Source organism: Primulina eburnea, chromosome 3, assembly GCF_022965805.1.
Source record: "Primulina eburnea isolate SZY01 chromosome 3, ASM2296580v1, whole genome shotgun sequence".
In the NCBI taxonomy this organism is placed as follows: domain Eukaryota; kingdom Viridiplantae; phylum Streptophyta; class Magnoliopsida; order Lamiales; family Gesneriaceae; genus Primulina; species Primulina eburnea.
Window position 1 is genome coordinate 44,799,731 of NC_133103.1, and position 24,043 is coordinate 44,823,773.

At 33.8% G+C, this 24,043-nt stretch overlaps 1 protein-coding gene across 1 annotated transcript; it reads right to left on the bottom strand.

Moving 5' to 3' along the window:
• Positions 1-3,045: 3,045 nt before the first annotated feature.
• On the bottom strand, positions 3,046-12,725 carry LOC140827612 (ubiquitin carboxyl-terminal hydrolase 17). Its single transcript, XM_073190360.1, has 11 exons — positions 12,100-12,725; positions 7,684-8,977; positions 7,513-7,601; positions 6,833-6,918; positions 6,566-6,728; positions 6,343-6,463; positions 6,071-6,228; positions 5,156-5,240; positions 4,862-5,074; positions 4,011-4,072; positions 3,046-3,926 (listed from the first exon to the last, which is right to left on the bottom strand). The coding sequence occupies exons 1-11, from the start codon at positions 12,417-12,419 to the stop codon at positions 3,215-3,217; spliced, it is 3,303 nt and encodes a 1,100-aa protein (XP_073046461.1). The 5' UTR covers positions 12,420-12,725; the 3' UTR covers positions 3,046-3,214.
• Between the last annotated feature and the right edge of the window lie 11,318 nt (positions 12,726-24,043).

The following is a 24,043-nucleotide window of genomic DNA, read 5'->3' on the forward strand; positions in this document are numbered from 1 at the left end:
TGTGAGATAATCTCATTCTCCTTAAAATATTCTTGGAATTTAATACTCGAATATTCTTCATCTCGATAGATCGAAGTGTTTTAAACTCTTTCATAATTGTTTATCTACTTCAGCTATGAATTCTTTGAATCTTTCAAAGATTTCAAGCTTGTATTTCATCAAATACATATGCTCATATTTCAAGAAATCGTCAGTAAAAGTAATGAAGTAAGAATTCTCATATTTAGTGCTAACACTTAGCGGGGCACACACATAATATATTTGTATGAATCAATTCAATATATTATTCGCACATTCCATTTTCCCTGACAAATGTGCTTTGGTCACTTTTTCTTTCGGACAGTACTCACACGTATCAAGAAATTTTATGTCTGACAAATCAAACATGACTTCTCACACTAGTTTGTGCATCCTTCTTTGGGAAATATATCATAGTCTAGCGTGTCATAATTGTGCTCGGTTAAGATTATCTTATTTTCTTTTGTTTGTCGTTGAAATCACATTAACTTGGATATCATTATGTAAAATATTTTAAGTTGTAGATATCGTTTTCTAACTCCCTCATTCTAATTAAACAGCTATTATTGTAAATATTGCAAACATCTTTAGCAAAAGAACAAGAAAATTCATATTTATCAATCATAGAATTGAAAACAATATTTTAACAAAATCTGGAACAAATAAAGTATCTTTTAAAAAAAACTTAAAATTATTGTTTTATAATAAATAAATATCTCATATGGCCTTCGTAACAACTCATGTTTCATTGCTCATCCTTATGAAGGTCTCAACATCCCCATGCCTCCTACTTTTTGTCATCGCCTACAATCATTGTAAAAATGAGACCAACGTTCAATATCTAATACCTAAAAATATGAGTTAATTAAGATATTTACTTCAATATAAAATATACCATTGTCAAAGCTCTTCTGGCTAGATATTTCACGCAGTTGTGCTTCCAATGTTCAGATTTTTTGCAGTGGTATCAAATTTATTCTCTCTTATCGGGCTTTGTTTGTCTTTTATTAGCCTTTGGAGCTTGCTTCTTGTTAGGCTTTTTTTTCTCGGAAGGGACATAACACATCTTTCACTTGGGATCTTTTTTACGTTCCAAGCGAGGAGCCTACTAAGAAAACACGATTTTTTCTTCGTTATGGTGGCATCATAAGTTGTAAGCATATTGATTAGCTCTTCAAATCTAACCTCTATCTTATTCATATTTATGTTCACCACAAACCCGCCAAACGAGGATGGGAGCGACAACATTAATATGTCCATAGAAAACTCGCTCGAGATTACTAAGTCCAAGCCCATTAGATTATGAATGAGCCCGATCATCCTAACACCATGCTCACAGACCGAAGTCTCATCTTATATTCGTGTAGTGTGTACCTCAAGGTACGTGTCTGTCCACCATACAAATCTTGCATGTATGTGTAAATGTCGGCAACATTTACAACATCCTTGAACCGTTTTTGCAATTCATTTTACAACATATAAATCTTAGCTTACAAATCATGGTCTAACCATTTTTCAATCTTTGTTAGTTTATCAGCACTAGCATTGGCAGTTGTCTCTTTTGGAGATCCTTAGTGAGTACATGTGTTATCTTCTCCGAATTCAAAACAATTTTAAGATTTCTTAGCCAATCATATGATTATTACGTCCAGTTAGCTTTTGTTGATCGAGAAAAACAGAAAATAGATCTCGCAGAGATATTGTAAATACATTGACAATACGAACAGAATAAACGTTGCTGATTATTCTAAAATAATTTATATGATATAAAATATGGATTTTACTTTTATGAATTATCTCCTACTATTTTGACAATTTCACCACCAATGAAACGAAAAATCTAATTTTCTTTAATGAGTGTGAGAGGACCAATTGCTAAATTATGATATCGAATAATATCAATCAATCACAATTTTCAATTGAAATTTGAGCCGTCGATTTTTTTCGGTGTATCAGCATGGCACACAGGCACATCGACAACAATGACTTTCATAATTAAGGACTTCTTTTGGCACATTCGAGTCATTCAAATAAGTAGTCATGTCTTCAACAAATCACATAATGAGTATAACAAAATATGTTTTAAGATTGTTAGCCAAATTGCTAATAACAAAAATATAGAAACATGAAACAAAAGCAATATCGTAAAAACAAAGAACTAAACGAAAATGAACATACTATTGAAAGTATGAATATCATGTATAAAAGAATAACAAGAAAACAGTAAAGTAAACCGAAATATGTACGAATTATAATTTTTTTACAACCGATTTTTCCTCTCCAACTGTGTTTCAAGAATCAGGACAGACAACAGTTTCTCAGGTACGACGACAAAACCATTCATCAACTAAACATAAAGTAACTACATCGACGAACTGAAAACGTACCTTCACTTTATCACCGTAATTTAACGGAGGTCAAATGAAAAGCTAACAATATAAAATGCAAGAGAATGCTTGAGAGAGATATTGAGTGTTTGTAAAAATCATTTTTATGTGTTTGGAATGAGAAAATGAAAACATTTTTATAAACTCCAAAATACACACCAAAAGTCATGCAAGAATTGAATCAATTAATCTTCCAACTAACTCAAGAATATAAAGAACCAAAAGTCTTCAATTAACTCAAGAATATGGAAAGTCAAAAACTATTTATACAATTATAAACCACAAATAACTCAAGAATGTAGAGAATTAAATATATTCTCACATTCATTAGACATAATTTTTATTCAAAATTTAAATTTATTTGAAATTTCCAACATTCCTGCCTAAAGAGGTCAGACCGTGTGGGATTTCAAAAAAGAATAACGATCGCTGGTATTAAAATTTAAAAAATCTACAAATTTGAAATATTATTTATTTCAAAATTCAGAACTAAATGCTCCATATATTGTAATCACAAGGATAACGGACACTACGACTTATTTCAGCATAAACATATAATAAAATATTAACATTAAACTGAAAAGTAAGTAAAAAAGAACATGATAGAACAGAATTCAGGTACAAACACAGCCCAGAAAAATTGACAATCAGCATCAATTATGGATGCGATTTTTATTGAGTTAAAAATAAATTATATGAACATTATATATATTGTGTATGTAAGGAAGAGCCACAAAATGAGGGACGGGTCAACCTACAACGCCTAGTTACATACTTAAATACATACATTCACTGATCACTCATCACTCTCATTTCTCCCGTCCCCTCGAACTCGTAGTTCCCCGTCTCAATGCAAGAGAGTTTGATAAATATACACTTTCCTTGTTATCCCGAGAGTTATTGCATCCTACTACTCTATTGGAGTCATTCTCCCTACTACAAGAACAACTACTATTACTACCGACTAACCTCGTATGTGGGTTGGGGCACGAAAATGAAACTCTCCTTTTCTCTGTTGAAACTGTGCCTTGAGAACTTGATTTGACAAGATTAGAACCACTAGTCTCAGTATCTGAAGAGTAGCGGTCCAAATCAGAAAGTGGTGAGTGCCTTCTATAAAGAGGAGATGGAGATGATGATGCAGAAGATGTGTCGGAATCTGAAGAGCTTCTCCATGATTTATTCAAGTGGTTTCCCAGATCCCCCAGCATTTGATCAAAAATGTCATCTGTGCTTGTGGATTCCTTGTTACTACTCTCGGTGCTATGGGACCCAGTTTCAGAGAAGATAGAGGAAGAATTGTCACTTAAAGCATCCTCTTCTGAATTTGCCTGAATCAGATGGTACCTCGAGCAATGCTGATAAAAGCAGTCATTGCAGGTCTGAACATTCCATTCGCATGTGGCAGCAATCCATTGTTCTGCTGGATGGAATTTACACCTACAAGTCTGATTTTGTACTTTTCTAGACTCACGAGGAACAATTACACTTTTTCTCAGTTTTGGAGAACGAGGAGAGCACCTAGCAAGGAATTTGATCCAGTTAGGGGGGAAAACTGATGCAGCATAGAGATAACCAATCGTTTAGAATCCTTAGACATCTTACCTCGCATAAAAAAGCATGTATGCAGCCGTCGACAAAACCTTTTCAAGTTCCACTGGTTGGACCTATAACCATAATAAACATGAATTATCATTGGATGAAAATAATCAAGTGTCTCAAAGTCATTATATAAAGAACTATGAAAATACAGCAGAAAGATAAAACAGGACGGACAGGTTGGGAAAGAAATCTCTCTCCAGCGAATAGGAAATGACTAAAGTCATCTGCTCTGAGCACATTCACACAAAAAGTCTGGCGGGTTATGTTCTTGCCCAACGGGGTTGATGTTTCTCATATAAATTTAAACAGAAATGGTACATCATCCTCCACAGGAAAGTTAATCAGCTCTTTGGTTGTTTGGTCATGTGTCCTCAGACCCCTCCATTCATGACATGGACAAGTTCCATGGCAGATATTTTATAAACTAGGCCTTGTTTTAGTCATCAGAATATATATATGAAGCAAACAACTAAAGTAATGACATAAACGGCAGGATTAGATATCAACAGGCTCAGAATTTCTCCAAATCGCATAGGTGGAGTCGCAATCCGTAATTTTTCCTTACCCTTCACAGGGATCAGGGGCCTTTTGTTTTCTTTAAATTTTTTGTGTTTGTAGTGGGAAAAGTGGGAAAACGAGGTGGTTCTTCAGTGGGAAAACAAGGTGGTTCTCCACTAACACAATTTATTGCTCAAAGTAAAATCAGTTGAATTCTAACATATTGGCTCTATTCACAGGTTCAGAAGAAAAAACATATAAATGCCTTGATAAATTATTGGTATAAAACTGAGTAACCAGAAAAAAGATGCTGTGATGCAGTGAAAAATGTTTAGAACTAGTTAGGAAGAACTTACTGTTATGTCATCAGCTTTGAACCACCGTCCCGCATTATTCTTTAGGTAACACACATAGTGACCAGAAAATGTGGCATTCATAGAATCCAAGTGAACTACTACCCCATAAAGGCGGTAAATTGGGGACTTGTCACTTGTTCCACTCATAAATGGAGCTAAATTCAAAACATCAGGGAACTTGACTACTTTATTCAGCTTCCCATATTGACCCGACTGGCAATGACAAATGTAAGCAGCTCATTTTACCACCAAAAACATCAGAGAAGTACATATTTTATTCCAAGACTAGATTACCTGAAATCTTTTAAGAGCAATAGTGAGAACATTAGGAGCCTCCAACACCCTCAACTTCTTTTTGGCCCTCTCGTAGGATTTGCATCTACCAAAGATAATACAACTTTATTATTGTCTCTCAAGTCTATCATCTCAATTCCTAGATATAAATCTTCTCCTGTGTAATCTAAACAAGAAACTGAAGAAAACAAAAATTCACACCTCCTCCCCAAAAATCTTTTCAAACACAGCGTTAAATTAACGTGAAGATACCACTTCATAAACCAGAATAAAAAATATTTATCCCAATATACTGATGAAGTCTTTCATCAGATAACAATTACTGAGAGAATATCAAATTTCTGCTTCAATAATTGATTAGAATGGCGCAACTAGTAGGAGAAATCGTGAACTTTCAAGTTTAATTTCGACTTATGTCCCTGAAGACAGCGAAAACTATGGAGAAATGGTCTGAGAAAACTCGGCAAGCCAAACTGTTTGTGACCAAACTTGTAGCAGGAAAGATAAAACAGTGCAATGCTTTTATGACCCCCAACGTCTTCCATTCCAGCTGTCTCATTTCGGTACTATTCCAAGTTAGTTTACCAGAGAGAGAGGATAATATAGCTGTGTAAAGTGTGTATGACTTCGGCCCACCGCTTTATTATGTTCATATTTCCAAGTTCATTTACCAGAGAGGACTAAATAAAGACCGTACTACAAAGTAAATACATAAAGTAATGCACACGTGATCACCAAAATTTACGTTGTTGTGCCAAGAAGTAGTAGTTGGAGCTCATGATGTTAATATTGTTACTGAACTAAAGGAAATTTTTCGGAAAAAATATTGTCAATGTAGAAAATGGAAACGTGGATATCCAAAAGGTAGCAGGACAATTCATAGAAAGAGAAGTGAGTATAGCAAATTGGTCAAACCTGCCACAGTGGTATTTATTTTCGCCATCTAAAATCTCCGAGCGAGTGAACTGATGTAGGGCCTCTTGTACAGTCCCAATATCTCCTCCTATCTCGACAGAGAGATCCATTATTCTTTCACGCTGTTCAGATTTACCTCCACATCTCATGCACTGAATCTGCATTTGGATTCCCACAACACAAAACAAATTTCAGAATTATCTACTAGATAAAGCCCACATTTAGGTAAAGTCCACATTTCTATAAATATTCAAGAGATTCATCAAAATAACCTTTGAACGGAGGTACCCTCCAAATGTGAGCCCAACCAGAGTTGTTTCTTCATCCAAAGAGTTTGGCTTGTTAAACCTAGCTTCTTTAAGGTGTACATATTGCATTGCATCGATAGCATATCTGTCGAATACATGTCAACGTATACTTGAGGACTAATGAACTACACAACCAAGAAAGAGTCTATTCAGCTAGCAAATTCCAGGTAGGCCAACACCAACTCACCTGAGAAATTCATGAGCATCTTCCTCCCTCCCATGACCCAAATGGCTTCCTAGACGCTCCATCTGAGACAGGACAGGAGCAGGAGACACAGGAGAATTGCCTTCTTTGGCCTTCTTAACTAGCAACTCAAACTCACAGGTGAAGCACCATTCTCTCTTTCCACCTGATACAAAACACAAAATCGCACAAAAAACAAATAATTGGAGACTGAAGGATTTAAAAATCACAGTTAATGGAAAAGAAAACATAAGCATGAAAACAACTTACAAATTTTAGAATGAAGTCCCTGGAGAAAATAAGCTGTGAGGGGTGGCGTAAACACCAAACACTGGAGTACAGCATTTGCATAACAACTGCAGAAGACTCGGACAAAGGAAACTCTCATGGGCCATTATATTTTAATAAAAAATAATGATGGTATCAAAGACACGTCAGAAGATGAGACCAACAGTCAAAAAAATTATAGAAGTCACCCCAGGAATAAAACTCGAATATACACAAGCAGAGAGAGAAAGAGAGAGGGACCAGTTTCTCGAGCAAGTGAGCAACTAATCAGAAGTCATAAACCAGCAAATAAAAACTAAAAATATAACAGGAACTTGTAATATAAACAACCACTAGAGTCAAAAAAATCTCAAATCCTTGAGAATCAAGTGTAAATTGAATAAGTTGAAATGAAGACAAGTATTCACATATGGTGCAATACAAACTCAATTTAATCATGACTCCAAGTCAACATACCACAAAATGTGGCAAACTCTATGCAAGCAGATAGGTCTGACACAAAGGGGCTGATCATTTAATACTTCGAATAGTAACTTATAGTGAGAAAAACGTCACAAGACATATTTACTGCTGCTCAAGCCAAAGTGTTGAACAATGAAAAGCCAAGAAAGCACAAGTTTTTATGTTCAATTTTCAGTTTACAATGCTATGTTGAGAGTTACCTATTCCCACAATTCACGAGTCCACGTGGGCGTAACTCAACCTTGTTCCAGTTGTAAAGCTGTACGAAAAGTTCATATGAAAATGAACCCTGTAAAATTGAAATGATGTCACAGTTCGCATGGTACAAGGGAGGAGGATCATTAAAATGACAATGGAAGCTTCTAACATACCTCGTATTTTCCTATAGGACCAATTTTAGAACCCAAATAACTTTGCCTAATGGAGTTAGAAGCTTGAAGTTGGTCCATGACTCTCCTTGTTGACGCATTAATACCACTTTTAGCATCGTGCGCGTCACAACCACGGCCACCTTCATTTTTCACAGACTGCACATCCAGAATAGCATGCTTCCTGGTGCAGCCACTAGAAGGCATATCAGTTTTAGAATCTTTTACTCGACATTCCACAGCATCTGAATTAGCAAATGTCCTATCAACTTTACTCTCCAATATTTTAGGAGCTAGATATTGCAAGCCACGAGCTTCAACATCATCTGTATTCCGTGCATGCCCTTTAGATTCAGAATCTTTACGTTCAAGACTAGTACCAGAAAAGGAGGATTTAGCTTTTTCCATCTTTGAGCTCCATTCAGGTGAGGTATTTTTAACATTAAGATGGGTAGGCACTTGGCAGTTCAATAAAATTGGTCCTCTGGACTTCAAACAATCTGCATTTCTTTTCTCTGATAATGCAGCTTCATGTGTTGGATTTCTGGCCAGTGATGTGGGACTGAGAGTATCTTTCATTACTTTGTTCATGCCAAAACCGATCACTTCCACCTGAGCATCGCTTCTACCCGAAGAGGAAAAACAAGAAGAGCGAGAATTTGGATCTTTTATGACACGCAATTCATCAGGCGCATCAATCTTAGATCTAATGGGTTCAACTGTTGCCTCCCAAAAATCAGAGGGCGTGGAAGGTTCAAAAAGTGGAAATTCTTCAGATCCTGAAGCATCTCTGCCCAATGAAATTGAAGATTCTGATAGCTCATCTGTATCAATGCAACCCGATTCGAACTGAAGCGAAACACCAGTTATGGCAACATCCTCTACCATATTGGTCGAACTAGATTGCTTGGGCAAGAGGGGCTTAACTGCCTCAAATTGATTGGATTTGTTAAAATTTCTATTTGAAGCAATGGGCATGTTACTCGAAATGGCAGATGAAATTTGTTCATCAGGAAGTAAGTCGACCGATGGTTTGGAAATATTACCAGTTTCTTTCCCATCATAATTGTTTGCAATTTTATTGCTATTCTTCCCACCGAGCAGATGAAGAGAGGGATCAGAACATACGTAGTCTCCAGATGATAGAGGATGTCTTGAAGCAATCCCATTCAAATTGCCACTGCTTTTAAACTCATCTTGCTCAAAGAGCACCACATCATCGCTCAGGTGAGAGGAAAATGAACTGCATTCATCCTTGTGGCCTTGTCGCCAATGAATTATTTGACACTTTCCAGAGCTGCAACCATTTGTAATGAATTAATATAAATGCAACACAAGAATATATACAACACAAGACAAAATATTAAAGTATCATAATCACAAGATAGAACAATATGGAACAAGACTGCATAGAAATTGTAAAACAAGATTTAGCGTACCATTGGTAAGTTATATGAGAAACCTAAAAGAAGGTGGCATCTTATAAGCCTAATCTTCCACAATATTAAGTGTAAGGGTATGTTTGGTTGCATTGATTAACAGAGTGATTGATGGCATGAATTTATAAGGAATTTGATATGATGGATTCAAAAGTAAAATGACAGAATCAATTCGTGTGACCGACTGGATCACTGGATTAACCGAGGATAACCGAAAAAGTCATTTCGTAAAACCTTCTCTCCTCCATCAACTCTTCATTATATCTCATCTACTATAATTTTAGCACCAAATCCAATGTTCAGCCAGAGCAAGAGCAACATTAATGGAAGTTTGACTACAAAGAAACAACATTAAAGTTTGTCCATTTCCTTGAGAAGAGGAGCTTGTGGTTGCCGGTAGCCATGACTAAGTGTAAAAATTCAGAAGCATTGAATGTGCTGGAGAGACAAATGGAGGTGGACATGGTATTTTGTAAAAAAACTGCCTACCTTCTCTTGAAACATTTCTCAGTATAAACAGTTCCAAGAAAAGTCCATATATTTCCAATGTCCTTCAAACAAATAAAGGATTTTTTTTAGCCATGCCACATCCACCACCACCAATAGCTTTACAATTATAAACCACCACCATCACCCCACCCAATCACCACTACTCTCTTTTTTGATTTTTTTTAAGTCCCTACTCCAGTTTTCATATTTTAAAATTCAGACAAAGACCTCTCAAAGAATCAAACAATGATTCCTAGCGCTATCACCAACCTATAGTCCATACCCATGGTCAAGGCCAAAGGCCTTTGTTGTCTAGTTTTTGCTACGTATTGTATTATAAGTAAGATGGTGATGTGAGTTGACCACAGAGTAATACAATGGTAACTTTGATGCAAGATTATTTTCTTGAACCGCTACTCATCATGTAAACCAAACATAACTTAAAAAAGGATGCTTGCTCGTAGGTTCACTCTGATTGACGAAATTGATAATTTGAATTAAATATTTATGGTCCAACCACTAAACAATGAGCCATAAATTACAAGAAGGGTAAATATTGGCAAACCATTGAAGCAAATATAGTGTTTATGCATTAAGTTCAAGTACAGTAGGTTTACTTGGCAACGCTTATGAGATTTCTACCAAGAAAAAATAAAGAAAAGTATTAATTTTACGGGTCTCTACAGCTAAATATAATGACACAGCCTCCTCTTTTAGTAGCAAGTGACATTTGTAAATCATGCCAACCAGATGACGAACACATCATACAATACAAATTAATCAACCTGAGGGAAAAACACTTACATTCTTAGCAAGAAAGAGGGGTCACTTCAGTCATCACTAATATGTTCTAGGCATCTAACATACTTAGCACTTACTCAAATTTTTTATAAATTAAAGCCCATAGATACCGAAGTAGCCAAAGCCTCATTAAGTGTTCTAGCATGCTACTGAATATCTTCTCATACTTATTGCTTCTACAATCTACACATTTGAATCTTATTTCAGGAATTTTGTATGTGTCTGTCTTCTTTCGCTGGGATAATGACCAATATTTATAAGATCACTTACCCTTTGGACAAGTAATCAAACGGAGATGAACATGATTTTCATACTAGCTCCATTGCATAGAACAAGAGCTGCGTAAATGTGGAATAAACTAGAAACAGCATGCATTACACGGGTGAAGCAGACGGGGTTTGTGTAATGTTAGAAGATATTTAATAAAGATATATCAAATGTTTGAATTGTCAAGCGACAAATTTTAATTTTATATTTATTCTTTTATTTTTAGTAAGTGTAGAGATGCTTGTAACTGGAGTAGTTACTCCTCATTAATGTTGCTTTCCTGGGCTGGATTAATAGCTTTCAGAGCCAGCTTTTCAGCATATTCATCCATTTACTGTGTAAAATCGTTTTTAATATGTCTGTCTCCTATTATTTAATAAAGATTTTCCATCTATAAATAGGATATGAGCCAGTGTTCAAAACCTGATGCCACTTCGAGGTGGATTTTAGGTAAATGACCAGCGATAAGATCACACGCAGTTCCCTTATCCAAAATATGTCAATTTTTCTTTAATCCTTTTTTAACAGTTGCCATTTGCAAGCGTACAACTAAAAACGGAAAGGTTAGAAAAAATGGAGGTTATTACCCAACTTGAAAAAATAAATTTACTGATACTTAAGTTGCCATAAGTGGTTGTGTGCGGCGTGCGCTTAAGCCCAAGAACAAATAACTAAAACATGATTATGTGAGTATCGAAATAAAACTTCTGCATACTTTGAAGTTTGAATCATTCCACAACCAATTCATACTTGTGGAAATTCTTCTGTCTTAGATGAAAGTGAGGGTTCTCTTGTAACGCACTAGAATTGCATTATCAGTACACACAAGAGTTCCAGTGCCTCGCCCCAACTTCTTGTACTTGATAGCTAAAGGCTCGCATACGGAAGAATTTAGGCAAGGGAAGCAAAGAAAACATGCTGTTGTGAATAGATTCACTAGCAAAAGGAAACACAGCAGAAAACCTAATCTTATTGTCATTATTTATATAATTATATAGCACGCTAATATTAAGATAAAAGCGATTTTTCTCTCTCTTAAAAATCCCATCTTTTATAAGCATCCAAACCCAGTCACAAAGTCACTGTTGTAACACAGAAACTGCCCTCTACTTAATTTCATATGAATTTGACCATTTACAGTTATGCTTCCCCTGGAGAAAATCAGCAAACAGTGTAACATATTACCATGCTAGATTAAGAACTATGTAAAGTAAATGAACCTAGTAACATTTGCTCTTATTGATTCACCCATTAATTTGTAACAAAACAGTCAGAAAAACCAGAACTTCAGATGCTTCCTTGTTTTCGAGCCAGATTTAACCGGGAAATTCGTGCACCAAGAAAAAAATATAAGAGAGACAAACTAAGTAATTGAAAATAAATCCAAAACTTCGGGCGGGGCGAGTACGGTGAACCAACATACCAGTAACGAACAGCTTTACATCTCTTGCAGCGCGTTGTAGTTGGACTAAAGCAGACCTCACACTGATACTGGAATTGCCGTTGGGGAGACGATCCCGGTACCATGGCCATCGGTTCCTCCTCATAGCCGCAGTAGGTAGCTAAGGCCTCGAGCTCGGCCCTAGCTGTCTCGCCCGATGCCAAGGCCAATAGCCTCTTGATCTCCTGCCTCCGTGCCACCGCGAGCCGCCATTTCCGGCGAGCAACAAACCACCCAACCACCACCACCACCACCACCACCACACTGGACAACCACCACCCTAGATCCGCTCCCAAAAGCATTTATTCATAAATAGCAATGATTTACAAAGCTTCCAGAAAAACCCAATTCCTCCACACTCTTAGATTACATCCCCCAACCCTAGCAACTAAAAAGAACCCCACGCAACAAAATAATCGATCGATCGACCGATTGAGAGATCCTCTCCAGCACAAGAAACTGCGAAAATCCTTCAAGAAATTGCTCCACACAGTGAGCCCCAGATTCTAAGATCGAGATTTAAGGGCTTTTCTTCAAAGCTTGACAGAGAAATTTTGTCCGGAAGGAAAGTATACAATAAAAAGGTAAGAAAATTATTGTACTTCGGAAATTATATTGTTCTCAGTTAACAATGGTATTCCAAAATACATTTTATTTTAGAATATATATTATGTAAGACGGTTTCACGAATCTTTATTTGTGAGACGGAGATATTCAAGGTGAATAGTAATATTCTTAAGATAAAAAGTAATATTTTTTCATAAAAGACCTAAATAAGATATTCGTCTCACAAAATACGACATGTTAGACCGTCTCACACGAGTTTTTGCCTTTATTTTAAACTAAAATTACTTTTTTTATTTCTCAATTCAAATAACTTTTTAAAATATTAGTTTTATTAAAGATTTTAATACATTTAAATTCAATAGTTTTACCTAAATAAACTTTATTTAATAATTTTAGTAAAATTATAAATACAAAATATTAAGATCGAATATTAATTATTGAGTAAAATAAAATTAAAGATTTATTTAGGAACAATTAATTTTGGGACTTAATTTTGAGAAATTATAAAAATTCTTTCCTCAAAAGTCAAGGAACCATATTAATGATGACAAGAAACAAAAGTGGGGAAAAACAAGATTTAATATTTAAATTTAATTTAATTTTGTTTGAAGAAAATGAATATAATTTTTTATTTATTTTAGTCAAAGTCACCAGATATAAGAACCTGTCAAAAAGAGCCATGTGGCATAAATTTTTATATATTATTTATTTACCCATATATTTAAAATATATATTCAAATTTAAATTTAGATTAAAGTGTTCTTTAAAGTTTAGAAAAGGTATGATAATATTCTTCTCAAAATAATTGAGTGTTCTATTTGACATGGTCCCGGATTGATTTTTGGTATTTCTACAAGTTCGCTGTTGGATTGAAGTATTTGATTTGAAATGAATAATTTTGTTCAGATAAAAGTTTGAAAAATGGATTTGAAACGACGCTTATTTGGATCAACGAATTTCAAATATATTTAAATGTTTTTTTTTTTGTAATTTAGATAAGCAAATTTTTTTTTTGTAATTTAGATAAGCAAAACCATAAATTTTAAATTGAGATCTTACATGTTTATATAGTATTTCATGTTAATTATTATGGATTTCAAGTTCACCCGATAATTAGGTCATTTAAAATCATTTTATTTTTTATAATTGATGTGTGAATAAGTATGATATGAATTTAAGATTTCATGTAACGTTTCATTATAGCAATAAAACCATAATCGAAATCTGTTGATTTCAAATCAATCTTTTCAAAGGCAAAAACTTGTGTGAGACGGTCTCACGGGTCGTATTATGTGAGACGGATCTTTATTTGGATAATCCATGAAAAAGTATTACTTTTTATTGTGAATATGGGTAGGGTTGACCTGTCTCACAGATTATGATCCGTGAGACGGTCTCACATGAGACCTACTCCTTTTCAAATGTACCCTCGTATTAGGTGTATTTCAAATACATCATATTAATAACATGGCTTCTATATGGATTAGCAGGAGACATATTTGAAATGAGTAAGTCTCTTGTGAGACAGTCACACGGATATTTATCTGTGAGACAGGTTAACCTTACTCATATTCACAATAAAAAGTAATACTTGTAGTATAAAATGTAATACTTTTTTCATGAATGACCCAAATAGATATCCGTCTCACGAAATACGACCCGTGAGATCATCTCACACAAGTTTTTGTCATTTGAAATTCACTCAATATAAATTCATCTAAGCAATTAATTTGATTTAAAAATCATATATTTAAAAGTCATAACTTCAAATCTTTTTGGTCACATAAATCATAAACATTAATATTTATCCGAAGTTTTTTAGAATATGGTGTGTGTGTGTGTGTGTATATATATATCCGAAATTTTTTCAAGTGATGTTTGAGCTTTGATGTCTCAAATTAGGATATTCATCCGGTATTCCAAATGTTGTGCTTTTTTTTTTTAGAAAAACAAGATTTACTAAATTTTTATTACCCAAAATTTTATCATAAATTACATAGTTTATAAATTACATAGTTTAATATTTATTTTCAACAATATATCGGTGACATTTTAATGAATAAAATTTTAGAACTGAATTTTAAGTTCGAATAACTCATGAACTACTTAAATAGAGATTAAGTTCATATTGTTGGAGTATCATTTTATCGTACCAAATATGCCACGGAAGTTTAAAAATTTTAGTTTTGACGTTCAAAACATTCCTTGAGCGTTGGTAGTATTTAAAACATTCATAGAGTGTTTAGATATGTTTAACTTAGCGTATTTAACGTCGGCTTCGACTATTCCGATTTTTAAGCGGATATAACACTTCTTGTAATTTCATACAAATGGATCTCCCCTTTGATCGTCTAATCAGGTCCACGATCGAATACTGGATTCCTTGTTTATATCGTACTAGATATCTTAAACAATTTTACGTCGAGACTAGATTGCTTGAATTCCAGAAATACGACAATGTGGCCGTGGTAGTGGCTTTGAATTTTCTTGTGAAAAATGGGGTGGCCGAGATTGCTTTGAGTTAAGAGAGGAGAAAAATTCTGCCAAAATCTGAATGTAAAACTTGTGTATTTCATATGACATCTAATTAAATATTTATAAACTTTGATTTCTGAGCACATCAAGAATCTCGCTCATATTAGAATTCATAATTCTATTCCCAGCAAGATTTCTATATTCATTAATTAATTAAAATTCTTATGTTTTAAATATCATGCAAAGTCAACTTTTGATAATTAACGATGATACAAATCTCAATCATATAATGAAAATTGAAACTGATCCCTTTTTTTCAATTGCCAGTTTTGTGAACTTCTTTATTAAAACAAGTAGTTTCACTCTCCTAAATTAGTTAGCAGTTAAACTAGCTTCTATAACTTTCAATATATGAAATCCACTTTTAAACTCGTTTATAAACCATTTGTTTGATCTCCATCAAACTATTGTCGCAAAATTCAACTATTTGAATTTGATCATCTCAAAAGGAATATAGAATCCGATACTTATTTGACCCTCAATAGTTTATGAATAATTGCTAGTCTTGGTTGCACAACTTCATGTAATTCAGAATAAAATTTATTCTTATGCATGATTACCCTGATTAGCCTCATTTTTTTAATTCACATCTTGATCAAGAATGTTAGAATTGAAGTCTGATTGCACCCATCAGGTCATAGTGAAAGCGTCTAGTAGCATCATCTCATGATCCTCTAGGTATCACTGATAGTACATACAAGAACCATAAGTTATGGTTAACGTACAGTAATGTGCAATCATTAGCAAATCGAGAATTGCAAATGAATTCGATAATCATGTGATATATCTTTAGGTAATAACAGTGACATAGTATATGCAATTGAGGAAACACATTTTCAAAATTCACATGTTTTATTCTGACCAGATATTTATTGCATTATTAACTCATCATTTCACATAGTATATTTTCACCCGTAGGCAAATGGTAAATCCCTGACTACAATGTATTTGCTCCTATGTATTTCGAAATTACATCCAACCTCACCATCCGATGACCCTCAATGGAGTTGATTAACGGATCAAAGTGCATGCTAATATGTAGAGCCTATACATTGTCCTATATCAAATGACTAATGATGTACAACCATAACCGCAGACAATTTCACTCGATAAGTGATAACCACTTGGACAGTTCAAGGGAGGTTTGTTCAATGCATCATCAAACGATTATCCATCTATATGAATGGACATCTGCATGCCCTTACCAATGAAACATGGAGTTTAAATCACAGATGCAAATCTCAAGCTCAAGCAATCTTTATCCATATTTTATGTGCCTGATTCGACTAAAAATATGTTTAGAATATATGACACACTTCTTAAAGAGTTTCATGATCTTACGTTGAGAGGCAGACCTCATGGTACCTATAGTATATTCAAGAATTTTATCTATGCAGTTTGTATTGTATACATGTAAAGTAAATGACATAATTGGATAAAATCATAAAGTCTTATTAAAATAAAATTGTTTTTATATAAGAATCAATAAAGCTCAACATACAAGTTGATTCGCTAGACACCTAATCTAACATATATACTTTTCCTTAGTCCCAATAGAGTGCTACTTGTTCTTAAATCAGCTTAATTATACCCTTTTTTAAAAAAAATGCGATTATTACATACAAGGACGCACAAATACACAATATAATCACAATACTCCTCAGATCATATCTTATCTTTATATACATTATCTTATTATATTCATATTTTTAATAAATACAAAAAAAATATATCAGAATACCTAAAAAAATTTATATTGAGAAAATATATATGTGTGTGTGTGATTACTCCTCGGATCATTTCTTAACTTTATATACATTATCTTATTATAAGTCATATTGGTAATAGAGTATGTCTCTTGTGAGACTGTTTCACGGATCTTTATGAGTGAGATAAATCAATAATGTTCATATTTACAATATAAATTAATAATTTTTGCATGAAAAATAATTTTTTTCACGGTGGACCTAAATAGAATATTCGTATCAGAAAATTCACTTGTTATACCGTCTCACATGAGTTTTTGTATTATTAATAAATACAAAAAATATATATGAGAATACCTCAAAAAAATTATGTTGAGAAAAAAAAAAAATATATATATATATATATATATATATATATATATATATATATATATATATATATATATATATATATATATATATATATATATAAAAGGGACGTAGACTAATTTCATTTATTCTGCACAAAAAAGTCATATGAAAGAAGACAGTAGAAGCACATCTTTAGCTGCAAGTTTCCAAACACGTCCAATTCAAACTCCATTAATTTTCTTATCGAAACCCAAATTTTAACAAGTTCTTTTTATTTTTATTTTCGGAATATCATTTACAAAAATGTTCGTAAAAACAATGTTATGTAAGAATTTTTTTTTACTCGGTTAAAAAAATATAATATTTTTATTATAATAAATTTAATTCAGGGAAAATAATTTTTTTGATTATCTAACTTGTCTAAGTATGGGTTTTGATCCATTCATTTTTAAATTTTTGATTGGAACACTAACTTTTATTATTTTTTTTGTCTATTTTGGTCAAGTTACTGACTTGACATCATACACGTCAGCAATTTTCGGTACTATGTCAGTATTTTCCAATGACATATAATTATTTTCTGATGCAATACCAACATTCGAGCGAAATATGATTGAAATCCAAAAAAAAATCCAAGAATTACACAAAAACAAATTGAAAATTTAATCAATCAAAACCTAAAATTGAAAAAGTTCGTAAACCCAAAGAGTTAATTGTTAATCAATTAATCAATTCAAGATCTCTATAGAATATTCAATTAGAATCATGTGCATTTATTAGTCATCACTAATAACATTATTATTTAATTATTATATTTTAAATTTACTAAATAAATAATTGCTGACTCATTAAAACCCCGATCGACGATCATACAGCGCCAATGTACCGATGATACAAATCTAGATCATATAATGAAAATTGAAAATTTCGAAGTCCAAAATTTCCACTGATCCATTTTTGGCAATTGTCAGTTTTGTGAATTCTTTCACCAAAACAAGTAGTTTTACTCTTTTCACTTAATTTACAGTAAGCTAACTTCCACAACTTCCAATATATGAAATCCACTTATAACTCTTTTATAAACAATCTGTTTGATCTCAATCAACTACCTCGCCAAATTCAACTCCTTGAATTTGAAAATCTCAACGGGAATACAAAATCCGATACTTATGTGACGTTCAATGGTTTATGGATAACAGCTAGCCGTGAGTGCACAACTTCATGTGATTTAGAATAAAATTTATTCATGTGCGGGATTATTAATTAGCCTCAGTTTTTTCATCAACATCTTAATCAAGAATGTCAGAACTGAAGTCTGATTGTATCCATCAAGTCACATGATTATCTAGGTATTACTGATAGTGTAATATCCCAACCTTTTATTATGTTAATCCTTATGGTTTATTATTGTTATGATAATGTTTTATGCTTTACTGGTTGAGATTATGTTGAATGATTACTGGTTATGGATATCTTTATTGAAATGGTTATTGTTTTGGTATTATGTTCATAGTTGGTGATGATTATGGAAATGAATGGGTAGAATAGAAAGTTGACTTGAGCCAAATAAAAAATGGAAGTGCAGAAATGGTATGACAAGTGTGGCAGTAGTTGTGGTTTTTAGTATAATGTTTTGTATATTGATCCAATTGATGTGAGGCCACTTTCATTAGAAATATAAGAAATAAGGCTATAACTTTCTTATTTTGAGTTTTGTTCAAATCCTTAGGAAAGACGAGCCAAAAGCGGCGCGAAGTGTGTCGTGTGTTTCGTTGTTCCTACACTGACACATGTTGAGATAATTGGCATAACTTTTTACTCAGACCTCCAATGGACCTGAAATTTGGGGAGATAAAAGAAAACACATAGGGCTACAACTTTCATGTTTACAACTTTTGCAAATTCGGAAGTAAAACTGAGTTTTGGACAGAATGAGGCGCGCCACCGCTCCATGGCGCGCGGGGTGCTGATTTTTGGGTTTTTGGCAGCAAGGGGCGCGCATATGCGCCGGAAAAGTCGCGCATATGCGCCCAGCAGTCTGTATAAAAATAAAAAACACGTTTTTAGGCAATAAAAGGTTTATATATTGTCTTGGATAGGGCTTATTCTTATTTCCACTTCTCTTTGATCGATCAAACCCTTCCTCTCTCAAGTTTCTTCCCTTCAATTCTTCACTCCAAATTTAAGGATCATAGCATATTTCTTAGTTGTTCCTACCTAAATCTTCAAACTTCAAGGTAAGAACTTACTATTCTTGGAGTTTATAAGGGTTTGGAGTATTGAGGATTAAGTTGGGTTCATGATTCGTTGGATTATTGGAGATGATTTATGATTGTGATTGTGATTATTGTTGTAGGATTCATTCAAGCTCATCATAGCCATCATAGTGATTGTGGAGTGTAAGTAGAAACTTCTCCTTATGCTCACATGATAAATATATGTATATAAGCCATATTTATTGATAATTAGCTCCTTTCATTGGTATATACTTGATTGATATATTGTTATGTGTTCATTGTTCAAGTATTTTCATTGGATTCATTGATCAAGGAGCTAATAAAGCATTGTGTCCATCAAGTGTTTGGTAAAATGCCTCAATGAAGTTTCCTATGATTAAAGCCAATGAATGATAGTAATTCATGCATGTCATTGGCCAATCACATGATTCTAAAGTATCTCTCACGGTATTGATATTTATATCAAAGAGATACTTGCCACAGGTCACAGGTCACAGTACTGTCATTTCCTTCCTTTAATTCATGATATTATACCCTTTACATTAATTGGAGATTTATGATTCATTCTTTACCGCCATTGCCACAGCCATGACCTAAGCCAAGCTATGTATATGTAATTGCTATGTACAGCTTCTTACTTACTGAGATTATTCTCATTCCAGTTATGTCATGTGATGCAGGTGATAAAAAGGACTGAAATGGATTGTTCAAAGCGGGGGAAGTCATATAAGAGGCCAAGGGAAAGACTTTCTAACATGTCTTTTTTTATTAGGGTGGAGTGAACATATATAAAGTTTTAAAAACACAATGTATTTGGTTGAATGTGTTGGCTTGTAGTTATGTGTTGGAGGATATTTTGTGAATGTTCATATATATTAGTATAGATTATGTTTATGATGTAAAGGATATATTGTTCTTTCCCTTTTAAATGCTAAGGCTTCCGCATATGGTAATTAGTTAATGTTATTGTCATTGGAGTGGGTTGTTTCAGATAGTGTCTACAAGAACATTAAGTTATGGTTAATAAACAGTAATTTGCAACAACTGGTATAACGAGAGTTGCAAATGAATTCGATAATAATGTGATATATTTGGGTAATAACAATGACATGATATATGCAAGTGAGGAAACACATTTCCAAAATGCACATGGCTTACTCTGACCAGAGATTCTTTGTACTATTATCTCATCAAGTCATGTAGTGTATCTTCACATGTAGACAGACGGCAAATTCCCGAATACAATGTATTTGCTTTTATGTATTTCGAATATGCACTCAACCTCGTCCATGTTGATCCTTAATCGAGTCGGTAAATAGATCAAAGTACATGTTAGTATGTAGAGCCTTTACATTGTATCGGGTAAAAGGACTAGGTGTACAACCATAACCGCAGATAATTTCACTCAATAAGTGATAACCACTTGGACAGTCCGATGGAGGTTTGTTCAGTGCATCATCAAACGATTACTCATCTATATGAATGGACATCTTCATGTCCATACCAATGAAACACGGAGTTTAAATCATAGATGGTAGTCTCAACCTCAAGCGACCTAATTGGATGAAATCGTAAACTATTATTAAAATAAAATTATTTTACCTAAAAGTCAATAAATCCCAACACAAAAGTTGACTCGCTAGACATTTACTCTAACACATATATTTTTCCTGAGTTTTAATAAGTGCTACTTGTTCTTGAGTCAGCTCAATTATACCTTTTTTTACAAAAAAAAAATGCGATTATTATATTACAAGTACGCACAAATACACAATATAATCACAATACTCCTCGGATCATATCTTAACTTTATATACATTATCTTATTATAAAGTCATCCACATTAGCAAATATATTTCCTCCAAATATTTGTGGGCTCCATGATCCACATCATCAATCAAATATTCCATTACTCAAATATCCCACATTTCACGATCAAATATCACACCAACCAAATATTTATAAATCTCAGTGTCACATTAATTAATATTTTATTTTCATTTAAACAAAATAACTTACAATTTTATAAAAAAAATCATTTCACCACTTTAATTAATTTAATCTATTATTTAGTATTATATTTTTATTCAAATATAAAATTATAAAGTTTATAACGATTATTTTTGTAAAATTAATTCGTAAAAAAATAAAATTAATAAAATTAGAAAGTTTATAACAAACTACACAAAATTAATTTACCACAAAACTACATTTATAACATTAATAATAAAAAATTACAAACTATAAAACAACATTTTTAACAATAATAATTGAAAATTAGTAAATCACGAAGATACTAAAAAATATGACATGAAAACATAAATTACAAACCACCCATATAGTAAAATACACCAGTCATTCACTCATCACGACGACATGCATGTCTCCCAAATGTGTACAACCAAATCGTGACAGAGCTGATGATGCACATGACTATCACGTATCTTTGTATTTCTTCGAAGGTATTCACCAAATTCTGTGGTTGAACCCTGATTGGCTATGAAATTATCTCGTTCCTCACGATCCCACATGGATATTGCATGACCCTCCAATCCTCAACAATCATGTTGTGTAAGATAATGGATATATATCATCTGTTAAGTATTATCTTTTGGTATATTGTGTATCATTCTCAAGAAAATTAATATATGGAGCATTTCCTTTCAAGAAATCATTAAAAAGAGGCAATTTGTTAAGGATATTGATGTCATTATGAGACCCAGCCACTCCAGAGAAGGCGTGCCATATCCACAAGTCGGCTGATGCAACTGCCTCAAGCACAATTTTTATGTAGCCATGATCGCCTCGAGTGTATTGGGCTCTCCACGCAACCGGAAAATTTTTCCAAGACCAATGCATGCAATCAAGGCTTCCTAAAATGCTAGGAAAACCATGTCTTTGCTCATGCATTTCAAGCAAACGAGCGATGTCGGTTGCATTGGGTTTTCTTAAGTACACACGTCCATATATTTGCATTACGCATTGACAAAAGTTGGACAAGCATTCAAGTGCAGTTGTTTCACCCATCCTTAGATACTCGTCCACTTGGTCGGCTGGCCTCCATAAACTAGTTTGCGGATAGCTGCAGTGCATTTCTGAAGCGGCAATAAGCCTTTTCTTCTTGCACCATTTTCTCTCCATTTAAAATATCCATCGGGATGATTTTTGCAAATCAGTGACTATGCGCAAAAACAACTCCTTTCTCATTCAGAATCACCATAGGACTATCTTTAACAATCATCCACACGTGTTCATATTGAAAAGTAGATTTGAAGATACTCTTGTATTCTTCATGAGCCCGTATCATCAAATCCTTGTCACTCCATCCACTTGGTTGATCCGTGTACCATTTATTGTAGATTCCATTATAACTATTCACGATCTTTCACCACAGCCCAGTGTGCTTTGGCTTTCTTTCCAGTCCTTTTTTTAGCTTTCTGGTCTCGATTGATATTGTAGTATTCTACCTCCCGTTTCCAAAAATACTCACTATTCTGGGCATTAGCATTACTAGGGATGTCAATGGGTACGGGTTTTACCCAGATGGACCCGCGTGTATGGGGTGGATTTGGGCATACTAAATAGGTTATGGGGTGGATCTTGGGTCCAATTTTTCAGACCCGTCCGGATATGGGGCGGGTCATGGGTCCTATAATACCCGTTCCATACATGTGAATATAAAATATTTTAGGGTTACAGTTTTTTAATTTTCATTTTTTAGTAGCTCATCTCAACCATAACGATATTAGCTATTCCTAAGTCAACTGTTGCATTTGAATCTGCTTTTAGAAATAGTGGAAGAATAGTTGGTCCTCATCTTAGTAGACTTAAATATTGCCTACTCGCTGATTTTATATTGATCTGTTTAAATTATGTGATGACTTATTTTTGGGGATGTCAAGATTTTTTGGAGAGCTAGTAACTCTTTTTTTATGTAATTTTTTATATCGTGAAAATACTTTGTTTGTTATTATTAAGTGTGGTCGAATACATTAATTAATATTCCACAATGTTGTATTTAGAGGCTTGTCTGTTTGATTGTTTCATAATTCAGTCATGTGAAAAAAAATATTATTTTTTTTTTATTTTAAAAAAATTCGGGTCTCACGGGTCTACTCGGCCCCGTTTCGTATTCGAGGTGGGGTGGGTCCGAAGAATATTTAACCGGGGTGAGGCGGGTAAATGGTCAAAGTTTTTTTCATGGGGAGGGTATTGGGTTTAGCCAAACCCGCCCCATACCGGTTCCATTGACATCTCTAGGCATTACCAACGGTTGGGTCTTCGCTCATCATTGTGTATGCTGCTGTAAGTAGCTTATCATCTGCTATTGTCCATGTTGTTCGCTTGCCATGATCTCCATCTGAATCTTGGCCCGTCTTGCTCGCCCGATTGAGAGTAATATATTCAAGTACTATTTGGGACGAGAAAGGAGGAAATTGTGAATTTCGGAATTCATAAGTTGCTTCTGGCTCTTTATCACTGTCACTTGCATCAACACTAGCCTTTCTCGATTTAGTTGATTGAAGCTCC